Raw genomic sequence first — 20,292 nt, forward strand, 5'->3', positions numbered from 1 at the left:
AGGCGGTGCGCTGCGCTGGGCTGCCGCTTCTCAGAACGGCACCCTGTGATTGCACTTCCTCAGCCTCAAATTTCCCGTCTTCATGCCTAACCAGTGGATGTTATTTATGTACTCTCTGGAAACGTAGCGTATACTGTAGGTAATTACAGCAAAGTGTCATGGGTAGTGGAAGCTGTTGCCAAACCCAGACTCTGGAGCCCAGACGCGGTGAACTCGCAGCCTCGCCCCCACCGGCCACCGTACGGGGGTGCGCAGGAGAGGGAGTGAAGGGGGACTAGAAATGGAGTGCTCGCTAGAACTTTCCGCCGCTTTTTGTCCAGTCTGCTGGTGGGTTTTTCCCTTTGTTTAGTGAAAGAGAGTTAGACCCAGAACTTTTAAAACCGTATGCATCGTGCACGCGTGCGTGTGTTGTGCACGCGTGTGCTGTGCATGCGTGTGCACCCACGCGTTGTAGGCGCTGGCCCACAGAGCAGACAGAGCACGGGGCAGAGAGAGGTGGTCCTGGAGCTTCGTGCAGCCTTGTTCAGAAACGAGGGGAAGCGGTTTCCCACTCAGCTATGAGTCATTGCTCTTTGGTTCAGCGGAGAAAATAGCTTTGGGGCTGACACAGCGTTTTTTGTAGGCGGCCATGGGGGCGGGGCCGCGGCCGGAGGAGTCTGGCTTCTCACCAGCATTGTTCTGCCGCCCCGGACTCGGGGGACTTTGGCGGGGGGGGGGTGGGGAGGGCGCAAGCAGAGCCCCAGCCCCAGCCGCCTTATCGCCAACAGGGGGGTGGACGGGGTCACCTCCCCCTTCGTGGGTGGAGGGGTTTTTAAATGAACTAGCGAGTGGAGCGCCAGCACCGTGCTGACACGCGGTGGGTGTCGGGCGCACGTCTGCTCCTCCCATCTGTGGGCTGGCCTCTCGAGTGAGCGCACGATGGTCGTGGTTTCAGGGACCCAGCAGTGGGTGGGAGGGGTGGCCTCCCGGGGCTCTGCAGGGGTGCCTCCGTCCCGCCTCTCTGTCCCGAGAAGCTCGGGAAGGCTGGGTGTGGAGGCGCGGGGCCGCCCTCCCCTTCTGTGGAGGGGGAGCGGGAGCCGCACTCCTGGACAGAGGGCCAGAGTCTCCCTCCGGAGAGCACAGCCGTGCAGAGGGGCCTTCAGTAAAGGGGCTCTGGGGTCCTTGAGAGACTTCCTGTGTTCTGATTCCACGTTCGTTTATCGTGATGTCTAGACTTCGATTACACGTAGAGAACTAGCAGCAGATGCCAGGTTTTCTGCAGTTTGGGGGGTTTGTTCAACTTGCCCAAGCACATTGGTTTTGATGGAGTCAGTGACATCAGCTGGGAAGGGAAACGAAACTCGGTAGCCTTTAATCTGACTTTCCCAGTGGACACCACAGAAGCCTTAGGCCTGATGTGTGGCGAGTTCGAGTTTGTCCGGGAGATGCAACCGGCACTATTGTCGTGTGCAGCATGGGGCCAACCTTGTCTTCCCATAAATACCAATGACGTAGACGCACAGTCACACGCAGGCCGAGAACACCCACGTCAGCGTGAGCTCGGTGGTTGTCGATGCTGTTCGACGAGGCGGTGAGTCCTGACTTCCCGTGTTTGGGTGAAGCCTGTTACCTGGCAGTTTTACAGGTGATAGAAGTCCGTACATTATTAAGATGAAAAATTAAAGACAAATAATTTGATTGCAGGTTATAAAGCTGTTCAAGTCTGTTCAGACGGAACAACTTAAGTCTGAGGCTTTGGGGGCAGCTTTTTAGAGATAAAGTTTATCTTGCTTATTTTTTAACATAAAATATACGTGCACATCATACCCTCCCCTGGAGAAGGAAGGGCCCCCATTCCTGCGTGAGCACGATTGCTGGTGGTTCCCGAGCCCTCGTCCCCGAGGGCGGCCTCGCCGACCCCACGCCCCGCCCGCCCTGGGGGGAACGTGGGGTCTCCTCCAGCAAGCACTTGTTAGAGCCCAGGCCAGGCCCGACGCAGCTGTCTCTATCGGCACTTTTACTGGATTTTACTCTATTTTTGTGTGATTGATGTGAGTTTAAAATGTAAATCTAAGAAGTCATATTTTCCATTCCCAAAATGTGAATCTTACTTTCATTCTGAAATAAACAGTTCTATATTAGGAACATAAATGGTAGTAATAAATAACAAAATCCAGAATTTTTTGGAGTGGTGCCTTTATTGTTGCTCTTTAAGAGAAAGTATGAGATATCTTCAGAGCATAAACGGTTTCGTCAGACCTTGAAGAATTAATTTTATTATCCAAAAAAACTGTATTCATGCTAAGTTGTGCCTATTTCGATAACTGCTTTACTTTTATAATTATAAATAGTTCTTTCAAATACAGCTCTTTGCAGAGAATGTTTATTTTTATCAAGAGATTTAATCGGTTCTGCTGTCACTTACCCAGCAAGTATTTGAGTCTGGCTGTGGGTTCCAGGCATAGAAATTCTTTGGCTTTTTTCTTTCTTTTTTTTGCTTTTGACTAGTACTGTTGCTGGTGAGAATTATTTAGAGGAATTAGAAACTCATCGTGCATTTTCTGTCCGCTGGTCTGAAAACGTGTGCCCTGGCTCGTGAATGCCGCGTTTGAGCGTGGGAGTGACTGTGGGGGAGTCAGACCCTCAGTGTGGCTGCATCCTGACCCCGGGGTCCCGGGGCGGGCGGGGTCAGCACGCACCAGCCCTCAGGGCGCCTGCGGACGCAGCGCAAGGTTATTGTTTGGCTGCAGCGGTTCTGTGCTCGGGCGTTTTCTCGCCTCCTCCTCTCTCCTTTGAAATCCAGGATGCTTGCCAAGTTAAACAGGCCCCACACGAACCAGAGGCGACCGGGGGGCCGCAGGAGCGCGAGTGGGGGCCAGCGCCCCTCCCGTGGGCACCGCCCTGGTGCTTCCCGAGGCCACGGGGCCGTTCCGCTCGGGCGTGTGGCAGTGTGCAGCCACCGGGCCTCAGGGCGATGACTGCCAGTCGCCCGGGCTGCGTGTCGACCCCTGGTGGGGTGCTGGCGCGTCCCCAGTCAGAGCAGAATGTGGAACCCGGTGCGCCTCGATCGCCCCTGCGCACCGCCCGGTGCGCGCCCTCGGTGGGAGAAGGGGCAGCCGGGTCTCCTTCCTCGCGCAGGCCCTGGGAGACCTCGGCCGGAGGAGCCGTTGGAGCTCCCGAATGGCCTCGCACAGGGGGTGGCCCGGCCGGCCGTTTTCCCGGGGAAGAAAGAAAAGTCGCCAGGGGTCCCGTCTCTTCCGCCGGGCCGCTCTGTCTGAGAAGTCCCACCCGGCTTGCTCCTCGACTCGCTGGCTCTCTCCGTGGGCCCGACAGACCTTCGCTGTGCCCGGGCCCCGCGCTGCCACGGGACCTGTGCACAGGAACAAGGGGACGTCCTCGTCCCCGGGGGCCTGTCACGGGGGGAAAATCGACTCGGAAATCAGAAGTCACGGCTCTGCGATGGGAGCCTTGGAAGGGGCATGCGGAGCGCGCCCAGACGGCCGCCGGAGGGCTGCTGGCCCTGACGCGTTTGCTGTCGGGCGGTCGTGGAGGCCACACGGTTAGCCCTGCGGCAGCGGTGCCTGGTTGTGTGATCGGGTGGGGAGCCGGAGCGGGGCGAGGAGGGAGCCCATGGGAGCAGGGCGCAGGGCCGGTTCTGGGAAACAGAGGCCAGCAGGAGCCCTGGGACGGGGCTGGGACCAGGCGCCCGGAGTTCAGCCCGCCCCAGAAGATGGGAGAGGAGCAGGCGTGCGTTCGGGCAGAAAGCGCCGCCACTCTGCACCTGGAGTGGGAAGGGTCTTCCCCCTCTACAGGAGGGGCTTCTCTGGCACCGGTTTACGTGGGGGACAAACAAACAACCGACTGGAAACAGCCTTCCGGTTTTACAACCACGGAAGTGAACAGTGGTGTGAATTAAACACAGATAACATCACACTGGTGAAGTTCCAGTCAGCAGCGTGGAGTCACATGGCATGTGCTTGCGGAAGTCCCAGCCCACGGGGACACGGGAACGGTGCTGTCGTGGGGGCGGGGTGGGGGGGGGGGGTCCTTCCCAGACCCCGATGAAAAGCCTTGTTGTGGCTAGTGGCTGCCTCCTGGGGAAAGGAGGAAAAAGCTAACGTCCCCAGGGGGCTCCCCGCTCTCGCCCCGCTCCAGGAGTGGCGCTGCCACCAGACCCACCACCGGGAACGGCCTCGCGGCCTGGAGTCGCCCAGCAGTTCCCGTGGGCCCCCCCTGCGTGCACGCCCACAGTCCCAGCGTCCGGGTGAAGACACACAGCCGGTCCCCGGCGGCTGACGGGCCCCCGCTGGGGACGCACAGGCCTGGGGAGCTCACCGCCCACCCGAAGCCGTGCCCCCCTCAGGCATTCTGCGAGCGAGGAAGGGCTGGCGTCCTGGCCAGAGCAGCTTCAAAGTCAAGGATCTGGGACCCGGTGTGTCCCCAAACTGTGCTGCTTGTGTCGTTTGTCACGGACTTGAGCCGGGGCTACCGCCGAGAGGCCCCGCTCAGAAGTGTCCCCGTCCAGCAGGGTGGCCGTGCCCTGGGGCTTGCTTCCCCTGCGCCCGGGGACGCGGCCTGCGGTGCCGGGCAGCAGTGCCTCTGCGGTTTCCACGCCCAGTTCCTTCGGCCCGTTTCCTGTGGTGTCTCTCTCGGGGAGCAGCACGTGGGGACAGGCCCTCTGCCACAAGGCCCTGGGGCGGGCCCAGGAGGGGGGACGGCCGGTCCAGAAGCAGCTTCACAGGCAAACGTCGCCCAGGGCTCTTTGTTTTGTTCTCTTTGATGGCGTCGGCGTCATTGAACGGTCAGGGGCTCCTCCTAAGAACCGCACGTTTAAAGGAAGGGTAAAGGGAGCTTCTAAAGAAAAGGGCTGCTTTTACATCATCACTTTTTGGGGGGGTTTGCAAGGAACGGAGTGTAAGGGGCGTGTTCGGGCCACTGTCGGCCTCCGGTGCAGCAGACTAAAAGGAGGCCGGGCTTGGACGTTTGGGGCGGCCAGCACGTGCGGCCCCGGGGCCCAGTGTGCAGACGTGGGGGCTCCCCGCCTCGGCTGGACGGCGATCCCCCACCCGCTGTGCTTCAGCTCGGCCAGGGAGGAAGGGGGCACGTACCCAGCGGTGGGCCTTACATGCCCCGGAGAGGTGGGCGTGAGACCCCCCTCAGGACGGAGGGGAGTCCGCCCCATGGCTTTCCCGTGCGGCCTCTGCCGTCGCAGCATCTCCCCGTGCGGACCTCCTCGGGGTGCTCGCCCTTCTGGGGTCCCTGCTGAGCCCTCTGTCCCTCACGTCCCACCTTCCTTCCCGCAGCCGACGCGCACCCCGGGCCCCCGCCCCTTCGAGTCGCCCACCCTCTCACGCTGGGCTGTGCGTCCCCCCTCCGTCCCGCAGGCCCCGCCTCGGCCGGAAGGCTCCGGGCCTGGGCGGGCTCTGGTCGCAGCCGGAGACGGTGCCTGTGCGGGCAGAGGGCCCCGTGCACGCGTCTGAGCTGCCACCGTCACCTGGGGGGGGGGGGGCGGCTCGGGGTCCACCCGGAACGTGCCTCGTGCCCCCGACCCGCTGCTCTGTGTTGCCTCGTCCGTCTCGGCTGACGCGGTGAGAGGACGGTGAAGGCGGATTGACGGAGGACAGAAAGTCCTGTCCCTGTGACCTTGGCTTCTGGGTTGTGTCTGCAGTTGTCCGTCTAGAAAACGGACCTCGTAGTTCCTGACGGGGACATGAATGTTTGTCTTTTCTGGCCTGCAGAGATTAGGATGGTTTGCAGACTGGTTTAGTGGAAACGTTACTTTCAAAGTAAGCTGAAAAATGAAAGCACAAGTAAGACAAGTTTAGAATTTTGCTGAACTTCTTGCAAAGCCTGAGCCTTTCAAATCTGACCTTAAAAAACAACAAGCGTTATTACCTAACAAGAAGACGTCTGTTTGCATGGGACACCCCCGCCCGCCCCCTGAGAGTTCCCCGTTTCCCTCGTGTCTCCTCCAGGTGAGTGCACACCGGGCGGCAGCCGTGCCGGCGCACAGGCGTGTGCGGACGGTGTCAGGCAGGGCCCTGGCTGCTCGGAACCCCCCCCCCACCCCCCGCAGTCAGTCCTCTGAGGTGTGACGTGTCTGTTCTGTGTGCACAACAGAACCCTCACCTTCTGCTCGCTCCTCCACTCTTAGGCTGTCAGACCCTGGGCCAGGCTGAGACCGACAGTGTCTGATGCGCAGGCGTGTCCTTCGCAGTTCAGGGCCTCCGGTGTCTGCGTTCTCCTCTCCGCTCCGACGCTGCGTCAAGCTCCAGTGGGGCTGGAGCACTTTCCTGACGTCCCTCTCTCTGCAAAAATTAAGCCCTTTGTGGTTTTCCCCTTTCTTGCAAGTGGTTGCAAAATCTTTTATAATAATAAACATATCTTGTGAACTGTTATAAAAACATAATACCCAGTATAAATCATTTCCCCATTATTAGTACTTAAATCCCTCTTTTCCTTTTAAAAAGACAACTGGATTGAGAGCATGTATTTTGGGTTTTGCTCTTAAGAAATGGTTTTAAAAACCCATTTTGAAGTTAACTACAGTTTAAACTCTTTCTGTGATTCATGAGAGCTTCTGGCTCCCGTTCGACTGAAAACTCGCAGTTGGTAAGCGATCTGGCATGAGAACTGAGTGGAAGACCTTTCGTGAGTAAAAGAGGCTTAATTTCAGAGTTCCTGAGTTGTGGGGCTCCAGTTTTTGAAAATTGCTGCGTTGTTTATAAGTTTTTGGTTTCTCAAGGCAACGTTTTTTAAAATAGTCTGTGGAGTTTTCATGTTCATACAGGATTCTTACCATCCGATCTCAACCATTAATAGATAATTGTGGTAAGTTTCAGAAGGACTATCTCATTGCTCAGAAATTTGTAAAATAAACAGGGAAAAGTCACCTATAACCCACTAGTTCCATTAAATTAATGCAGTAGTCATGTGGGTTCCATTTATTTAAGGAGATGCATAATGTTTGTACGTCATCACAACATAGATCTTGCATATTTTTGTGGAGGATAAACACTGGTGTTTAGATCCAGTCTCACCAGTGTTGTCATCGTATTGACTGAAGTCTTCGGGTTCAGACAGCGACAGAGAGGCCCCCTTCTCTCTGACTTGCAGGATCCCTAAGGCTCCCCGACGCACGTGTGAGGCTGCGGTCGGAGGCAGGGGTTTGGGGAGAGCGTGGGAAAGAGAGGTCAGGTCTCGGGGGGCCTGGGGCCTCTGCGTGTTTAGGGCAGGGCTTCCCTCTGCTGTGGACTCGGGGCTCCCTGGCGGGACTGTCCACGTACGTGTGGTCGCTTTATTGTTCAGTGCTTCCCCCGCCCCCGCCCCGAAGAAGAGCACTTAACGGCCTCTCCAAAGAAAACAATTCCTGCTTCCGTACTTCGTGGTGAGTAGGAGGGAACCCCGCTTCCTGTCGGCGCTCGGACGTTTCTGAAAGACGCTATTGTGCCCCGACATTGAGGCTTTTTTAAAAAAAAAGGTACTGATCTTTCGAAAGCACAAAGGACTCAGTCAGTCACAGGAAAGGTGCCGGGCCAGCCCTGCCTGACCCACCAGCACCTGCCCGCGCGGGGCTGCCGAGGCTGCCCCAGGAAGCGGGGGCTCCACGCCCCGCGTCAGCGTCGCCCCCACCCAGACGCCGGCGGCAGGTGCTCTGGGTGCAGCGCCTGCCCGTGTGTACGCGTCTCTTCTCTGCTGCTTCGCTGTGATCCGTCTCCGGGCTCCTCGAGGTCACCCCGCAGACTGGGACCAGGGAGGCTTCGCGATCCCGAGAGCTTGCACTTGCGATCCTGTCGTGCAGGTGGTGGGCGCAGTGACCTCTCTTGCAGAGCGGGGTCGGGTGGGAGCAGGGAGCAGAAGTGAGCCCACCACCAGGACCAGGTCCCTTTCACAGCTGGGTCAGGCCCGTCGGCATCTATTTAATCGGACTTTATAGAGTTTGACATCAGTTTCAAGTAATAGTGCTTTCAAGGCGCTAAGCGTTGTGGAGTTGTTGAGTAAATCCTAGTCCCCAGTTTAGATTTTTGGGGTGGAGAGGTGCACTCTTGCCCCTTAGTCTTGCAGGTGAAGAAATTTAGAGCCCGAGGGTGTCGCGGCATGGTTCCTGAGGAGGTGGGGTCTGAGGCGGAGCCTCTCCTGTCCCCCGTAGGCGCCCCCCGCCCTCACCCCACCATCAGCTGCTGAGGTGATGTTGAAAGAGATATTCTAGAAACACGCACACTGGAGGATACCACAAATCAACATGTCCCTACGAAGTTATTTTATGCTGTGAAGTTCGAGAGAAGCTGAAATGTCTCTAAGCCAGAACAGGCTGTAATATTTTCAGTTTCAGAAAACTTAGAGAAATCTGAAACTAATCTCTAAGTTTGTGTGAAATGTAACTTAATTTTGGTCATAAGAGGGACCCCAGTTACACGAAACCCAGGGGTTTCGGCACAGCCAGGCCCTCCCTGTGGAGGGGCTCTGGTCACGTCCCCTGTGCCAGCCTTCTTTTTTGTGGACAGTGTGGGTGGGGCTTGCGTTTCGTCTTCTGTAGAAGTAGCCCCTCGGTGTGAAATTCAACGGAGAGAAAGCAGGAGATACCGTGTTGAGGAGGTCATGTTTGAAGACGAGGTTCAGCGCGGCATCCAGACCTCGGCTGGAAACTCAGGCTTCAGTGTGAGCTTGACCTTCTTCGCCCGTGGCCAGCGGCGTCTGACTGTTTATTTTTGCAGTGGCTGTAATTGGGGGCTTGCAAGTTTGTTGGTTTGTTCTCTCGTTCAATTATGTTTTAATTATAGGATTTGCAAGTTTCGTGGCATGAAGGTCAGCAAATGTTGTGTTTTCTTGGCTGTCATGTGTTGTCTTACCCTCGGAAATTTGTGATCTGGGGTCTAACGACGCATCCAAAAGACACTGCCTCGTGCAAGGCTGGAGCCCTCAGCCAGGCTCCCCCAGTCTCCGCCCCTTAAAAAAACACGTTCTCTGGGAAATGTCGCCCCGGATGAGGCAAAGCGTCCGTTACCGGAAATGTCTGCTCTCCAGGCCTGTTCCCGTACGTTCATCTCTGTGCGTTGTTCACATTCTAGATTTTTCCTTAGCTTTGCTGACATTGCATTTCGTAATCACGTGGGCTTTGACCTAGGCTGCGCTGAATTGCTGTCACTCTCTGCCGTGGCAGGGCCTCCATGTTGGCGAGTCCTGTGCAGCGAGAGTGCAGAGTGATGGTGAGACGGACGAGCAAAGGGACGAGAAGCTGCAGGGTTAACGCACGTCTCCGCGGCGTCTGGGTTGGCCTGGCCCCCACCCTGGAAATGTCGTGCTCCTTTGTGTGTTTTTCTTTTTGTCGTGACAGTACCTGCTTTTGATAGGAAAAAGGAGTTCTCGAAGACAGTAGTTAATAGCCAAGTCATAAGTCACACTCGCCCTTGGAATACCTGTGGGGGCACAGACCCTTTAGGACACCCACACCCGCCTTTGGGAGGCCCCACCCCCCTGGGCTTGCTCGCAGTTCCGGGTTTGCGTGGCGGGAACCAGGAGCCTCGGAGGCCCCGGCTCGCCCGGGGAGCATCGCGGGCCGGCGGCGGCACCCGTGGTGGTGCTCAGCACGCGTTTCTGCTGTTTAAGAGCGAGCTTGTACCCCGTCTTTGGTCACGCGGGCCTGCTGCTACGGCAGCGAGTCCCCTGTGTCGTCTGCCTCACCAGGACACGGAGGCCGAGCGGCATGGCCAGGCCCTGGCCCTGCCCCCGTCTCGCCGTGTGCGGTCATAGTCTGGGGTCACGAGTTCCTTGGGCGAAGGGGGGGGCGTCTGTCTTCCTAAAAAGAAGTTGGAGAACGACTGTTGGGTAGATGGCTGCAGGGCTCTGCCTGTCTGTCTGGACCGGCCCCTCATGTCTGGGCCTGGAGGCAGACCCAGACCCGAAGCTGTTTCGGGGCAGAGCTGCAGTCACAGTCTTGGATCTGGCCGCGTGGGCAGCACTCCCCCTGGTGTCCCGCACCCAGCCCGTCACCAGGACCTGGCGTGTCCCGGCATTCTGTCCGGGAATGACGGACACTCCGCTCCTGTGTGCTGCGTAGTGAGGGAAGCAGCTGTGAGACGGCCTGGCGTCCATTAGCCGCAGGTCAAGGTCAACTGGAAACCCCTTGCTTGTGGTCCCGAGTGTTGGCGTCTGGGACACCCCGACTGCGGCCTACCGCAGAACCGGGCCCGTGTTTAACAGATGGCTCCTTGTCGCCCTCAGGACCACCTGCTGCTGCCCGCGACCACCCACAACAAGACGGCGAGGCCGAAGATGTCGATCGTGCTGCCCGCCATCAACGTCAGCGGTGAGTGGCGGCCCCGGGCGCGGGCGGGGTGGGGGCCGAGGCTCCCCGGGTCGGCCGGGAGACCCTCGCAGTGCTCGGTCGGTCACGTGTGTGTCTAGGCGTCGATGGTGAAACATTTTCCACTATTTTCACAAGATACTATTTTTAAATTTTATACCTTTTTTAAATATGAAAAGATTTAAAGTTACTTTTTAAGTTGATGTATTTTTCAAAGAAAAGTCAATGCTCTTTTTTGGTTACGTTGGAAAAGTTAGCTGACTTCTGCAGACTTGGCGCCTGGGGCCTTCTGGGTCCAGACGCCCAGTGAGAGCCCCGGGGGGCACCGCGGGGCCCGTGTTTGAGGGCGCAGAGCGGTTCCCGGCGTTGTGCAGATGGCGGTGTGATGTCCAGACCAAGCCTCAGAAGCCTCTCTATATTTAATCCCTCACCCCGGAGAACTTGGCATTGACAGTGTTGCGTTGCGTTTTGTGTGTTAGTGCTGGCCGGTAACTAGAGTGCGAGTGAGACTGCGGCACTTTCAGGCCGTCCGGAGATGGCCCTGGCCGGTGGCCGCGTTGGTGGGAGCATAGCCCTGTGCACCGAGAGGTTGCAGGTTCGATCCCTGGTCAGGGCGCATATGGGAGGCAACTGATTGGTGTTGCTCTCTGTCTCTCTCTCCCTTCCTCTCTCCAAAGTCAGTGAACTTATCCTTGGGTAAGGACTTAGAAAAAAAATAAAAAACTATCTGAAGATGTTAAGGCAGAGTGCACTTGCTTAACATGCTCGAGAAGGAAAAATAAGACAAACAGAAACCTCTGCTCCAGAAAGCGAGCCCCGTGGGAACGCACAAAGCACTAAGGAAATGCAGCGAAGGAGAGATTGCTTCAAGCTGTGTTCCCATGGAAAAGGGAGCCGGCCTTCTCCCAGCGCCGCGTGGGTTGGAAACAAGCGGAGGGCAGGGCCGGCTCTCCGCTGCGTTGCGCTGGGCTCTGATGTGAAGGGGGGGCTGGGGGAACCAGCCGCCGCCTCAGGCCCCTGTGTCAGAGCAGCGGGACCCCCGGGAACTGTGTGTCTGGTGCAAAGGCTCCTGGGGTCTGAGGAAGACGAACGGGAAAGCCCTTGAACTAGCCCACGGTTGGCCCCGTCCACACGAAAACCAAAACCGTGAGGCTGAGGAGCGCGGCACCTTCCGGCAGTGAGTGCGCGTCTCACGCTCCAGACCCCAGGCTCGGGGAACGCCCTCGTCCCCAGAGCGCCGGCCCCCGGCTTCTCGGCTGAGCCGGGGCAGTGGCTTCTGCCCGGCAATGCTCCTGGCTGCGGCCGAAGTGTGGCTTCGTGAGGCCTGGCTGCCGTGACGGTGGCCCTTGCGCAGGAGGGTGCCGCCGAGAGCTGTGAGCGCCCGGTTCCTGTGAAGCCAGAGACAGGGCGATGCTGTTCAGCTCTGTTTGTCTTGGCCAGGGCACGAGCATCTCACGGACCCGAAAAAGACAATCATTGGAGGCTCATTTCCTCTTCAACATGGTTTGGATTTCTCTGTAAACAGTTTTGTTTTTTCTTCTTAGGGCGTAGTAACCTATCAGGAAAGTTCAGGTTCCAATTCAGGGATCACAGGCTGTGTGCACACCGGGGGGCCATCCTCAGGCCCCACCCCGCACCCTCGGCCGCTCTCACGCTCTCACGGGGGGGGGGGGCTGCTGCTCCCACCTGAGGCCCCACTGCAGCCTCCACCCCATCTCCCCTGCCCTCTGGCGTGTCCCTGGAGCCCTCAAGTGTGCGACTGCCCCCTGCCCCCTGCTGACCCCACGGGTCTCTGCCAGCCCTGTGCTGCCATCACCCACTCCTGGCCTCATGACCTTTGTCCTCTGACCCTGCCCCTGTTTCTGTGTCCCTCGTGCCCGCTGTGGACGGATGTGCCTCTGTACCTACCTGGATTCCGTGTCCCCCTCAGCCCCTCCTCTCCCCCACCGGCTGATGCTGTCGTGGGTCCCACTTGTCTGTGAAGACCCCACCCCTGCCGAGCGCGGCCGTCCCCTGTCTTCAGCTGGACACGGCGGGCAGCAGCCTCGCCAGGCCAGCAGAGCTGTGAGCCCGGCAGACCCGGCCTTCTCTCCTCAAACCCCAGCAGCCCCGGCTGCGGGCGCGTCCTGGCCACCCCGAGCTTCCCTGCCGGGCGACTTGAGTCGGGGAAGGAGCTTCTGGTGGCGCAGCCGCACTGGGGGTGGGGGCCGCTCCGTCCCCGTGGGCCCGCATCTCGGTTCCTCTCGGGTCAGAGTCTCCGCCCCCGCCCGTGAGCCCTCCCTGCCCCCAGGAGCAGCTCCGTCCTGCGGGCGGACCGGTCAGCCCTGCCCTGGGGGCACCCGGAGTCCGTGTCCCTCTCTCTGCCGCGTGCCCCAGCGGAACCTGCAGGGGGCCTGTCCGTCCCGCCCTCCCTCCTGGGCTCTTACCCGTTGTCGCTGCGCCGGAAAGCTTTTGCAGAAGGGTCACCGTGCCAGGCCGAAGGCCACGCCTCTGTTCCCTGCACCAGCCTCTCGACGGCTCGCATGGCTGACGGTTCCCTCTTTTCTCCGCCCTCCAGCTTTTAGTTTTAAAAACTTCAACCCGACAGGACATTCGAAAGATGAGGACGGCAAGTATCTGGAGACCCTTTACCTGGATTTCACCAGTCGTTCACGTTTCACCACATTCCCTTCACCTGTATCTGTCTGTCTGTCTGCACGCCTGTGTCTTTTGAGGCAAGTGAGAGGAAGCTGCAGACGTTCTGACCCTTGACCCCCAGGTGCGGGAGGATGGGCCCGGAAAGGGCGTCGTCCTCGTGCGTGCGCCCCGGCGGCGGCGGTGGCGGGGCCCCACGCTGGAAGGAAAGGGCTTGCGGCCGCGCCCAGTTCCCACTTCCGCCCCAGAGCGTTCTCCGAGTCCCCCTGCGCCCGAGGGGGTCTGCACACCGCCGATTACGGAAGTGAAATGAAATGCGGGTTACACTCGAACAAAGCTTTGAGAAAGTGATTGTAGACGGTTGGCAGAGCCGCGGGCGATGAGTTAAACGTGCTATTTTTAAAACAGGGTTCTGGACGTTTTTGCACTGAAGTCAGCATTTCCCACTTTTAAGTTATTTCCACTGATGTGGTGAAACTGCTCATTTCCTTTCAGTCTTGATAAATAATCCAGCAAAGCAGGACAGAGAAGGGGGTTTCTCAGTGGTCTCCCCTCTGTGGCGGTCTCCCCCCAGGCGGGAGTGCTGCAGGTCGGCCGGGAGCGTGTCCTGCGCGCCCCCCCGCCCGCCCGTGTGCCACGCGCACAGCCGTGGTGGCACCGGGGGACCAACGGAGACCGGCAGGTTCCGCCCTGCCGCCGTCGGGGCCCGAGCCGGTCCTCCAGTGCCGTCAGGGCTGCACGGCCGCGGAGCTTCGTCCCCGAGTCGTTTCCCTGCGGAGGCGGCCGGAAGGACCCGCCACGACACCCCGTGGCGGGTGGGGAGGACGTAACGAGGGCAGGACACACACTGACGGGGGCACGGTCGGAGGACGGTGACACGCCCGCCTCAGCGCCGGCCTCCCCGGGCACGGTCCCAGAGAAGACCCCCCCCACCCCCGCTCGCTCGGGGGGGCGGCCCCCGCGGGCCAGTGCCGGAAGCCGTGCCCCCGCTCCTGCAAAGCCATTCCTCCGCGCAGCCCGCAGGCGGCCTGTCTGCAGAGCGTGTTCACCACGTGGTGTTTTCGCTGCGGTTCTCCCTGTGCCGTGGGGTCGCGTCCAGGCAGTCAGGTGCGTGGAGTCAGAACCCACGCTTCAGTTCTTTGACGGGAAACGGGCGCGCCGTCGGAGCCGTGGCCCCTGCCGCAGGCACTGGTGACGTTCCGCCCGCCGCCCGAGCCGACGGCTCCTCTCTCCCACACACACACACGGGCCTGTCAGTTTTGCGCCACTAGCGAGCGCGGTGGTGGGCGTGCACGTTTGCTGACGTGCTGCACGAGGCCCTCAGAGGGCCCCGGGCCTCCGCCTCGCGCCGTGGGCCGCGCCGGGAGAGAGCAGTCGCCCAGGGAGGCCGGGCCGAGTGTGGCCCCGGTTGTCCCGCGAGGCTGGGAGAGAGTGGGCCTCGCAGCCCTCTGGCGCGGCGTTACCAGCTGGTCCGGGCCCTCGGGGGCCGCTTAGCTCCACCCCAGACACCGCACGCTGACGGACTTTTCAGAGAGAGGTCAGGTCGGTCCTGGGTGGCTGTCCGCCCCACCCTGTGGCGTGGGGTCAGAGGTGAGAAGGGGGGAGAGGCGACAGTCTGGGTGAAGCATGCCGGCGGGACCCTGGGGGGACGAGACCGGCCGTGAGTGGTGCAGCCGTGGGGGCTCGGGTCGCCAGTGCGCTCAGGAAGTGACTTCCACCTGCTGACGGCGCACCCGCGCCGCGGGAGCGCTGCTGGGGGACGGTCAGTGTGGAGAGCCACGCTCGGCAAGTGGAGAGGAGGCGGGGGGAAGGCAGCACCCGCGGCCGCGGCGATGAGCTCGGAGACGTGGCAGCCGCCGGGCTGAGGTCACTGCAGGCCTGGAGTAGGGGAGGGAGGGAGGCGGTCCAGCGGCCTGTCAGAGGGAGCGTCTGCGGCGCTGGCAGCCGCACGGGGAAGCCGGCCCCGCCGGGGACTGGACGGCCGTCCCCGCCCCTCGCTCTCCAGCTGGCGCGAGCGCTCTCTCTCCCTCTCCCTCGCTCGCTCCCTCTCCCGCTCCCTCTCTCGCTCCTTGAAGCCACCTGGCGTCCTTGCTGAACTCCTCCCAGATGTCTGGCTGCCCTCCTCGGGGTGGCCTCTGCTGAACCCTCTGCCGCGGAGCAGGCCTGGACGCGCAGCTGTGACACGGAGTGGGGGGCTGCCCGGCGGACCCGGACCCTCGGTGTGTGCGCCGTGTCGAGGAGGATAATGCGCGGTTTGCTGGCAGTCGTGTGGGTGACTTTTCCATGAGCAGTTTGTCTTCCTGTGTTTGACTCGGCCACGAGCTGCTTGGTCTGCAGGCACTTCCACAGGACTCACGCCCTTTGGCTGGGCGTGCACTGCACCTCCTAGGGTCCAGTTCTCCCCTGGCCCGGAGGGGCTGCCTGCCGGGCCCCCTGCCCCTCCCGGCCCCCAGCCCCCAGCCCCGAGCCCGTCGGCTCGAAGCGAGGTCCCTTCCACGCCCGCCCCGTGGCGGGAGTCCGCGTCTGCGCGCGCAGACGGCTCAGCTTTCGGCTGGTGAAAATGGGAGGCCAGCGCCTGTCGGGGCCACAGAGCTGACTTGCGTGCGCCCCCGGGAGCCGTCCAGAACCGGTCACCTCCATCTCCGTGCCCTGCGCAGCTCAGCGCGGCCTCTGTGTTCTAGGGGTCAGGGATGGGCGGCAAGTCGGGGGCCGGGCCCCTTCTCGGGGTCTCGCGTGTCTGCTTCCAGAGACCTGCTTGGCGAGCTCAGGGTCAAGGCCCGTGTGCCTGCTGCAGGCACGGCAGCTGGCCCGGTGGCCGGCGGCCCAGGTGCCCCTCAGCCTTCCTCGGCACAGCTCGCCTTATTTGGGGCCGAGGGGCCGTCTCCGAGCTTCTGAACGGCCCTCTGCAGCCGGTTCTCTGCAGCCCGAGTGCTGGCTGCCGACGGTGTCCCCGTCCGCTTGCGGCCAGGCGCACCCAGAGGACCGGGTCATGTCATTCCGGAGTGGCAGCCGCTGCGCTCTGTCCCAGCTGCGATGGTTCTCCCGGCCCGAGCTCGTCGCTGGCGCGGCGGCCGGCGCAGGGACGGTGTCCATGAGTCCGCAGTGAGGCAGACACGGCGCGGCTGGTGCGGAGTTTCCCTGCTGAACCCGGAGCTCCCCGCCCTTGACTGAGCCGTGAAGAGCAAACGGGGGCCTCTGAGCCCGGCTCTCTCCGCGGCGGCGGCCCCTGCCTGACCCAAGTGCTTTCCTGCCGGGCAGGCACTCCGGGCAGGCCCGGCAGCCGCTGGTTTCGGGCTTTGCCTGCTCTCTCCACGCGTCTGACCCGAAAGAGTCTCACTCCACATTTCCTCGTCCACAGACGCAGCCGTTTCCCTAGACTGGCCCATCCCGGGCCCACGGATCCAGACCCTGGCTGGCCCCCAGGACGGGGGGGGCCTGTCGGGGGGCCGTGCGGCTGGCCTCTGGGCCCGACGTCCACGTGCGGGTCGGCCCCTGCCCCCACGGTCGCAGGAGCCATGTGGGTCCAGGCCCCCCGAGCTGGGAGGGTGGTGTGGGGGTGGAGCCGAGGTCGGGCTGCTGGGGCACCTGCCCGCGCAGCGCTCGCACCCTGCACGCCGGCCCGAGTCTCGCTGGGACCGCGCCGGCGGCAGAATTGGCAGCAGAATTGCGCATCGTGCTGACGCCCCCCGTGCTCTCCCTGCAGAGAACGTGATTGACGGGCAGGACCACGAGGTCATGATGCAGATCGACTGCCAGGTGATGGACACCAGGATCCTGCACATCAAGAGCGCCTCGGTCCCGCCCTCCCTGCGGGAGCAGCGGCAGAACCAGACCAGCACCCTGTTCGGGGCCCCGCCCGCGGCCGCGGAGGCAGCCCGCGTGGTGGGCGCCATCCCCGAGTCGCTGCAGTAGCCCCGGGCCGCCGAGCGGGACCCGCAGACTGGGGACGGGGCTCGCGTGCCTCCTCCGCCGTCCTGGTGGCGTCTGACCCGGGACCCGCCCCCAGGGTCAAGTTCAGGGACTGAGAAGAGGAGCTGCTCCATCTCCACGTCTGCCCCCGCCCCTGGCCCTGGCCCCGGCCCCCCGCAGGGCCCCGGATGCGGACACGGGACGTGTGGCCCCCTGCCCTCCGGCGAGGCCTCCAGCGGACTCCTGGGTCTTTCTGAGTCGCTGCCCCCGTGTGTGCTTCCTGTTCAGTCACCACCCCCTGGGAGTCGGCCCGCTCCCCGCCCTGCCCCTCACTCGCCAGCACTGGCCGCCTGTCGCCGGCCGCAGCAGCACACGTGTTGTGGGTATCCGCGCAGACCCACTGCGCGCACCGCCACGTGCCCCGGAGACGGGGTTTCAGGACTGGACGGCCCAGCGCACCCCCAGAGCCAGCACAGCGCGGCGGTGCGTTAGGAGAGGGAAATCTCAGTGGGGGGTGCTGCCCCGCACCCAGGTGGCGGTTGGGGGCTGGCGGGCAGCGAGTTTGAGAGAACGGGCAGGACGGGACAGGCCAGGGGCAGGTCCGCGTGAGCAGACACTGAATGTTCGCTGGGGTGGCCGTCCTCGGTCAGAGCCGCGGCTGCCATTTCTTTTGAGGGCTGGCGGCCGCTGGGCCGAGTCTTCTCTGCTCGCCGTGCGGCCCCGCGGGGCCTCAGCACACACAGACCCCCTTCCCGTGGAGAGCCCCCACCCGCCACCCCCTCTGCTCTTCAGTGGTGCCACGTTCAGCCACGGGGCTCGGGGGCACCAGGCTGAGCAAAGGAGAGCGTGGAGTCTTGGGGATGACCGGTGTTCTCGGCCCCGAGACTGACTGCGGCCAGGCAAGCGGGGTCCCTGCTGGGTGTGCGGGGCAGCCCCTGCGCTTCGAGAAAAGAAACAAAGACTGAAACGTTGCCCTCGCTCGTTTGTGCTGTGCGTGGACGCTGCCCTCCTGCCCTGGGCACCTCCCTCCCCGGGCAGGGCCTCCTGCCCGCCCCTCCTCCATCAGACCCTCCGTCCACTGTTGCCCGCCGACACCACCCTCCCCGAGGGACCACGCCCCTCCAACCTGGCGTCCTGGTGGTGGTCCAACAGGCAGTTCTTGCTGGGGACACACTGACCTCTGGGGCCGGGGGCCCTGCTGCGGGCCAGGGCTGGGCGTCGGCGGGACACGATTCTCTGTCGGGGCTGCCGGGCAGAGACCGCGTGGGGGTGCGCAGACGTCTCCTCCTCCTCCGTGCGCCCTGACGGGACCCATCTGTCCCCAGCGTGCCCTGTGCTCACGGGCCTGCTCGTCGGGGACCCTGGGACGACACGGGGGCTGGTCCGTCCCCGTTGTGGGGACGTCAGAGCAGGCGGGGCGGGGCAAACCCATCCTTGCGTCCGCCTTCCTAGGGGTGGCGCTCCCAGCAGCCCCACTCGCAGGCCCCCTTGGGAACCACCACGCGGAGCCGGGCCCTGCGTCCTCCCCGCTGCCCCGTGCACATGGACCTCACGCTCGCCAGGGCCGCCGCGGGTGGGTGCTCGTCGGCACCCGTGGGCCCCTTGGCCCTCACCAGGAGGGATCGTTTTATTCACAGAGGTCGGGGATCTTTGCTGCTAGTGTGAATGCTAATTTTAACTTTAAAAACAAGCGTAATGTTTAGAAGAAAGTAGAATGTAAGGAAGTTTCATTCCTATCCCTAATTTTAGGATGGGGCATTCCTGTCCATCCCCCCCCCCCCCCAAGAGCTGTGGTTGATTTTTACTTTTCTAGGAAACAGAACCCCGGGCGTCCCCACGGGGTGCTGCCGGGGGCCCAGTGGGAGCAGGCAGGCCCCCCCCCACCCCGGGAAGGGCTTCCGAGTGACCTGCCCACTGGGGTGTGGGGCAGCAGCGCCTGAAGCGAGGGTCCCCGTGGAGGACAGGGTCCCCGTGGAGGACGGGCTCCCGCAGCTGTGACCTCTGTGTCCCCGGCGGGCAGAGAGCCGGGGTTTAGGAGGAGGAGGAGGAGCAGGAAGGTTCTTGGGGTGGGGGGTTCAGTCCTGGCGTGGGCGTGTCCCGGCCCTTGTTGGGGAGTGGGCCCTGCACCCAGCACCGGTTTGCTGGTCTGGGCGTCGGGCACTGGGCACGTTGGGAGACTGGCCACCGGACTCGGCGGGAGCCAGGGAGTGAGTGCGTCTCGGTTTGCGATCTGCCGAGGTCAGCAAGCGCCTTGCGGGCTTGCTGCCTGTCCTGCAGCGAAGGTGGGGCCGTCGGGTGCATAAACCAGGAGGTGCGGCGTGTCCCCCAGGGCGGCATCCCCAGGCAGGTTGGCCGGCTGACCTGGGCAGATGCACACTGGACGTCGAGCCCTGGCTTCCCGGCCTGTCACCTGGGCAGGCGTGGGGCTGCAGGTGTGCCCTGCCGTGTTCCGGGGCCTGCAGGCGCCTGCGGCGTGTTCTGACCACCCCGGTGGCTGGGCGGCGGGGCGGGCCCCGCGTGGCCAGCATCCTCGCTGGGCGCTGAGGCTGGGTCCACGCCGACCACCAGTGTGGGCGGGGCAGGTGCGCCGCCCACCCCTGAGCACGCGTGTCTGCACGCGTGTGTCTGACACGTGTGGGTCTGCAGCGGGAGGCCGAGTCAGGGACGGCGCACGGCTGCGGGCTCTCAGGCCGCCTTCGCAACGCAGTGCTTGTTCTCTCTGAAATGTGAATAAAGAGTTCTCAAGCTGCCTGCTGGCTCTGTCTGTGCGGGGAGGAAACCAGGACTCGAAACGTGTCTTCGAGTTACGTGATTCCTGACGGGACGGGAACACCGCTGTCGCCCTTCAGACAGAGGTGTGGGGCCCCCACCCGCCGGTGGGGTGCAGCCCCCGCCCTGTGTCCTGACACGTGAACGGCCGTCCTGCCAGGGAGCAGCCCATCTCCCACTGTCCCCTCTGTGGGGCCTGCGGCCTCTCCCTGGTGACCGCTGGCACCGCGGGGAGCAGCTAACTCGAGGCCCATGGGTCCGCAGACGCGGCCTCGTGTCCACAGACCACGGCTGCCGCCACCTCCCTGCAGCCAGAGCTGGGAGCCGGGTGCAGGGCGGGCAAGGGGCAGTCCCCGCTCCCCCCGGCCCCGGGCACACGCAGCGACGGTGACGCCGGCCTCTCGGGGAGGCCGGACGGCGTGTTTCTGAGGACCCGGTCCCGGCCTTTCCGGAGGTCTGCGGAGCAGGTTCGCAGGCAGTGTGTGTGTGTGTGGGGGGGGGTCTGTCAGCCGGGGGCACGTCCTCCTGGGCGTCCCAGAGGGTCAGTGTGGGCCTGCGTCTGCCGAGTCCGGGTGGAAGGGCATGCGGGGGCCCAGGAGGGAGCAGCCGGGTTTGGCTTTGCTCCCAGAGCAGCAGCACCGCCCCCCTCCACGTCCGAACTCCCGCGCCTGCAGGGGCTGGTTTGGCGCCCGTCGTCC

The 20,292-nt window shown here is 62.6% G+C and overlaps 1 protein-coding gene across 2 annotated transcripts in view; it reads left to right on the forward strand.

Annotated features, from left to right (window-relative positions):
* The window catches only part of ATF6 (activating transcription factor 6), a 54,559-nt gene extending 34,985 nt beyond the window's left edge, over positions 1–19,574 (forward strand). For both annotated transcript variants that reach the window (XM_045838447.1, XM_045838448.1), the window contains 2 exons: positions 10,201–10,285; positions 16,620–19,574. In XM_045838447.1, coding sequence (XP_045694403.1) covers positions 10,201–10,285; positions 16,620–16,828 — 294 coding nt within the window. In that variant the 3' untranslated portion in view covers positions 16,829–19,574. The remainder of the gene's footprint in view (positions 1–10,200; positions 10,286–16,619) is intronic.
* Positions 19,575–20,292: the final 718 nt, after the last annotated feature.

The sequence above is a fragment of the Phyllostomus hastatus genome, unplaced genomic scaffold (assembly GCF_019186645.2).
Source record: "Phyllostomus hastatus isolate PE091 unplaced genomic scaffold, TTU_PhHast_1.1 phas_contig_283, whole genome shotgun sequence".
NCBI classification, from domain to species: domain Eukaryota; kingdom Metazoa; phylum Chordata; class Mammalia; order Chiroptera; family Phyllostomidae; genus Phyllostomus; species Phyllostomus hastatus.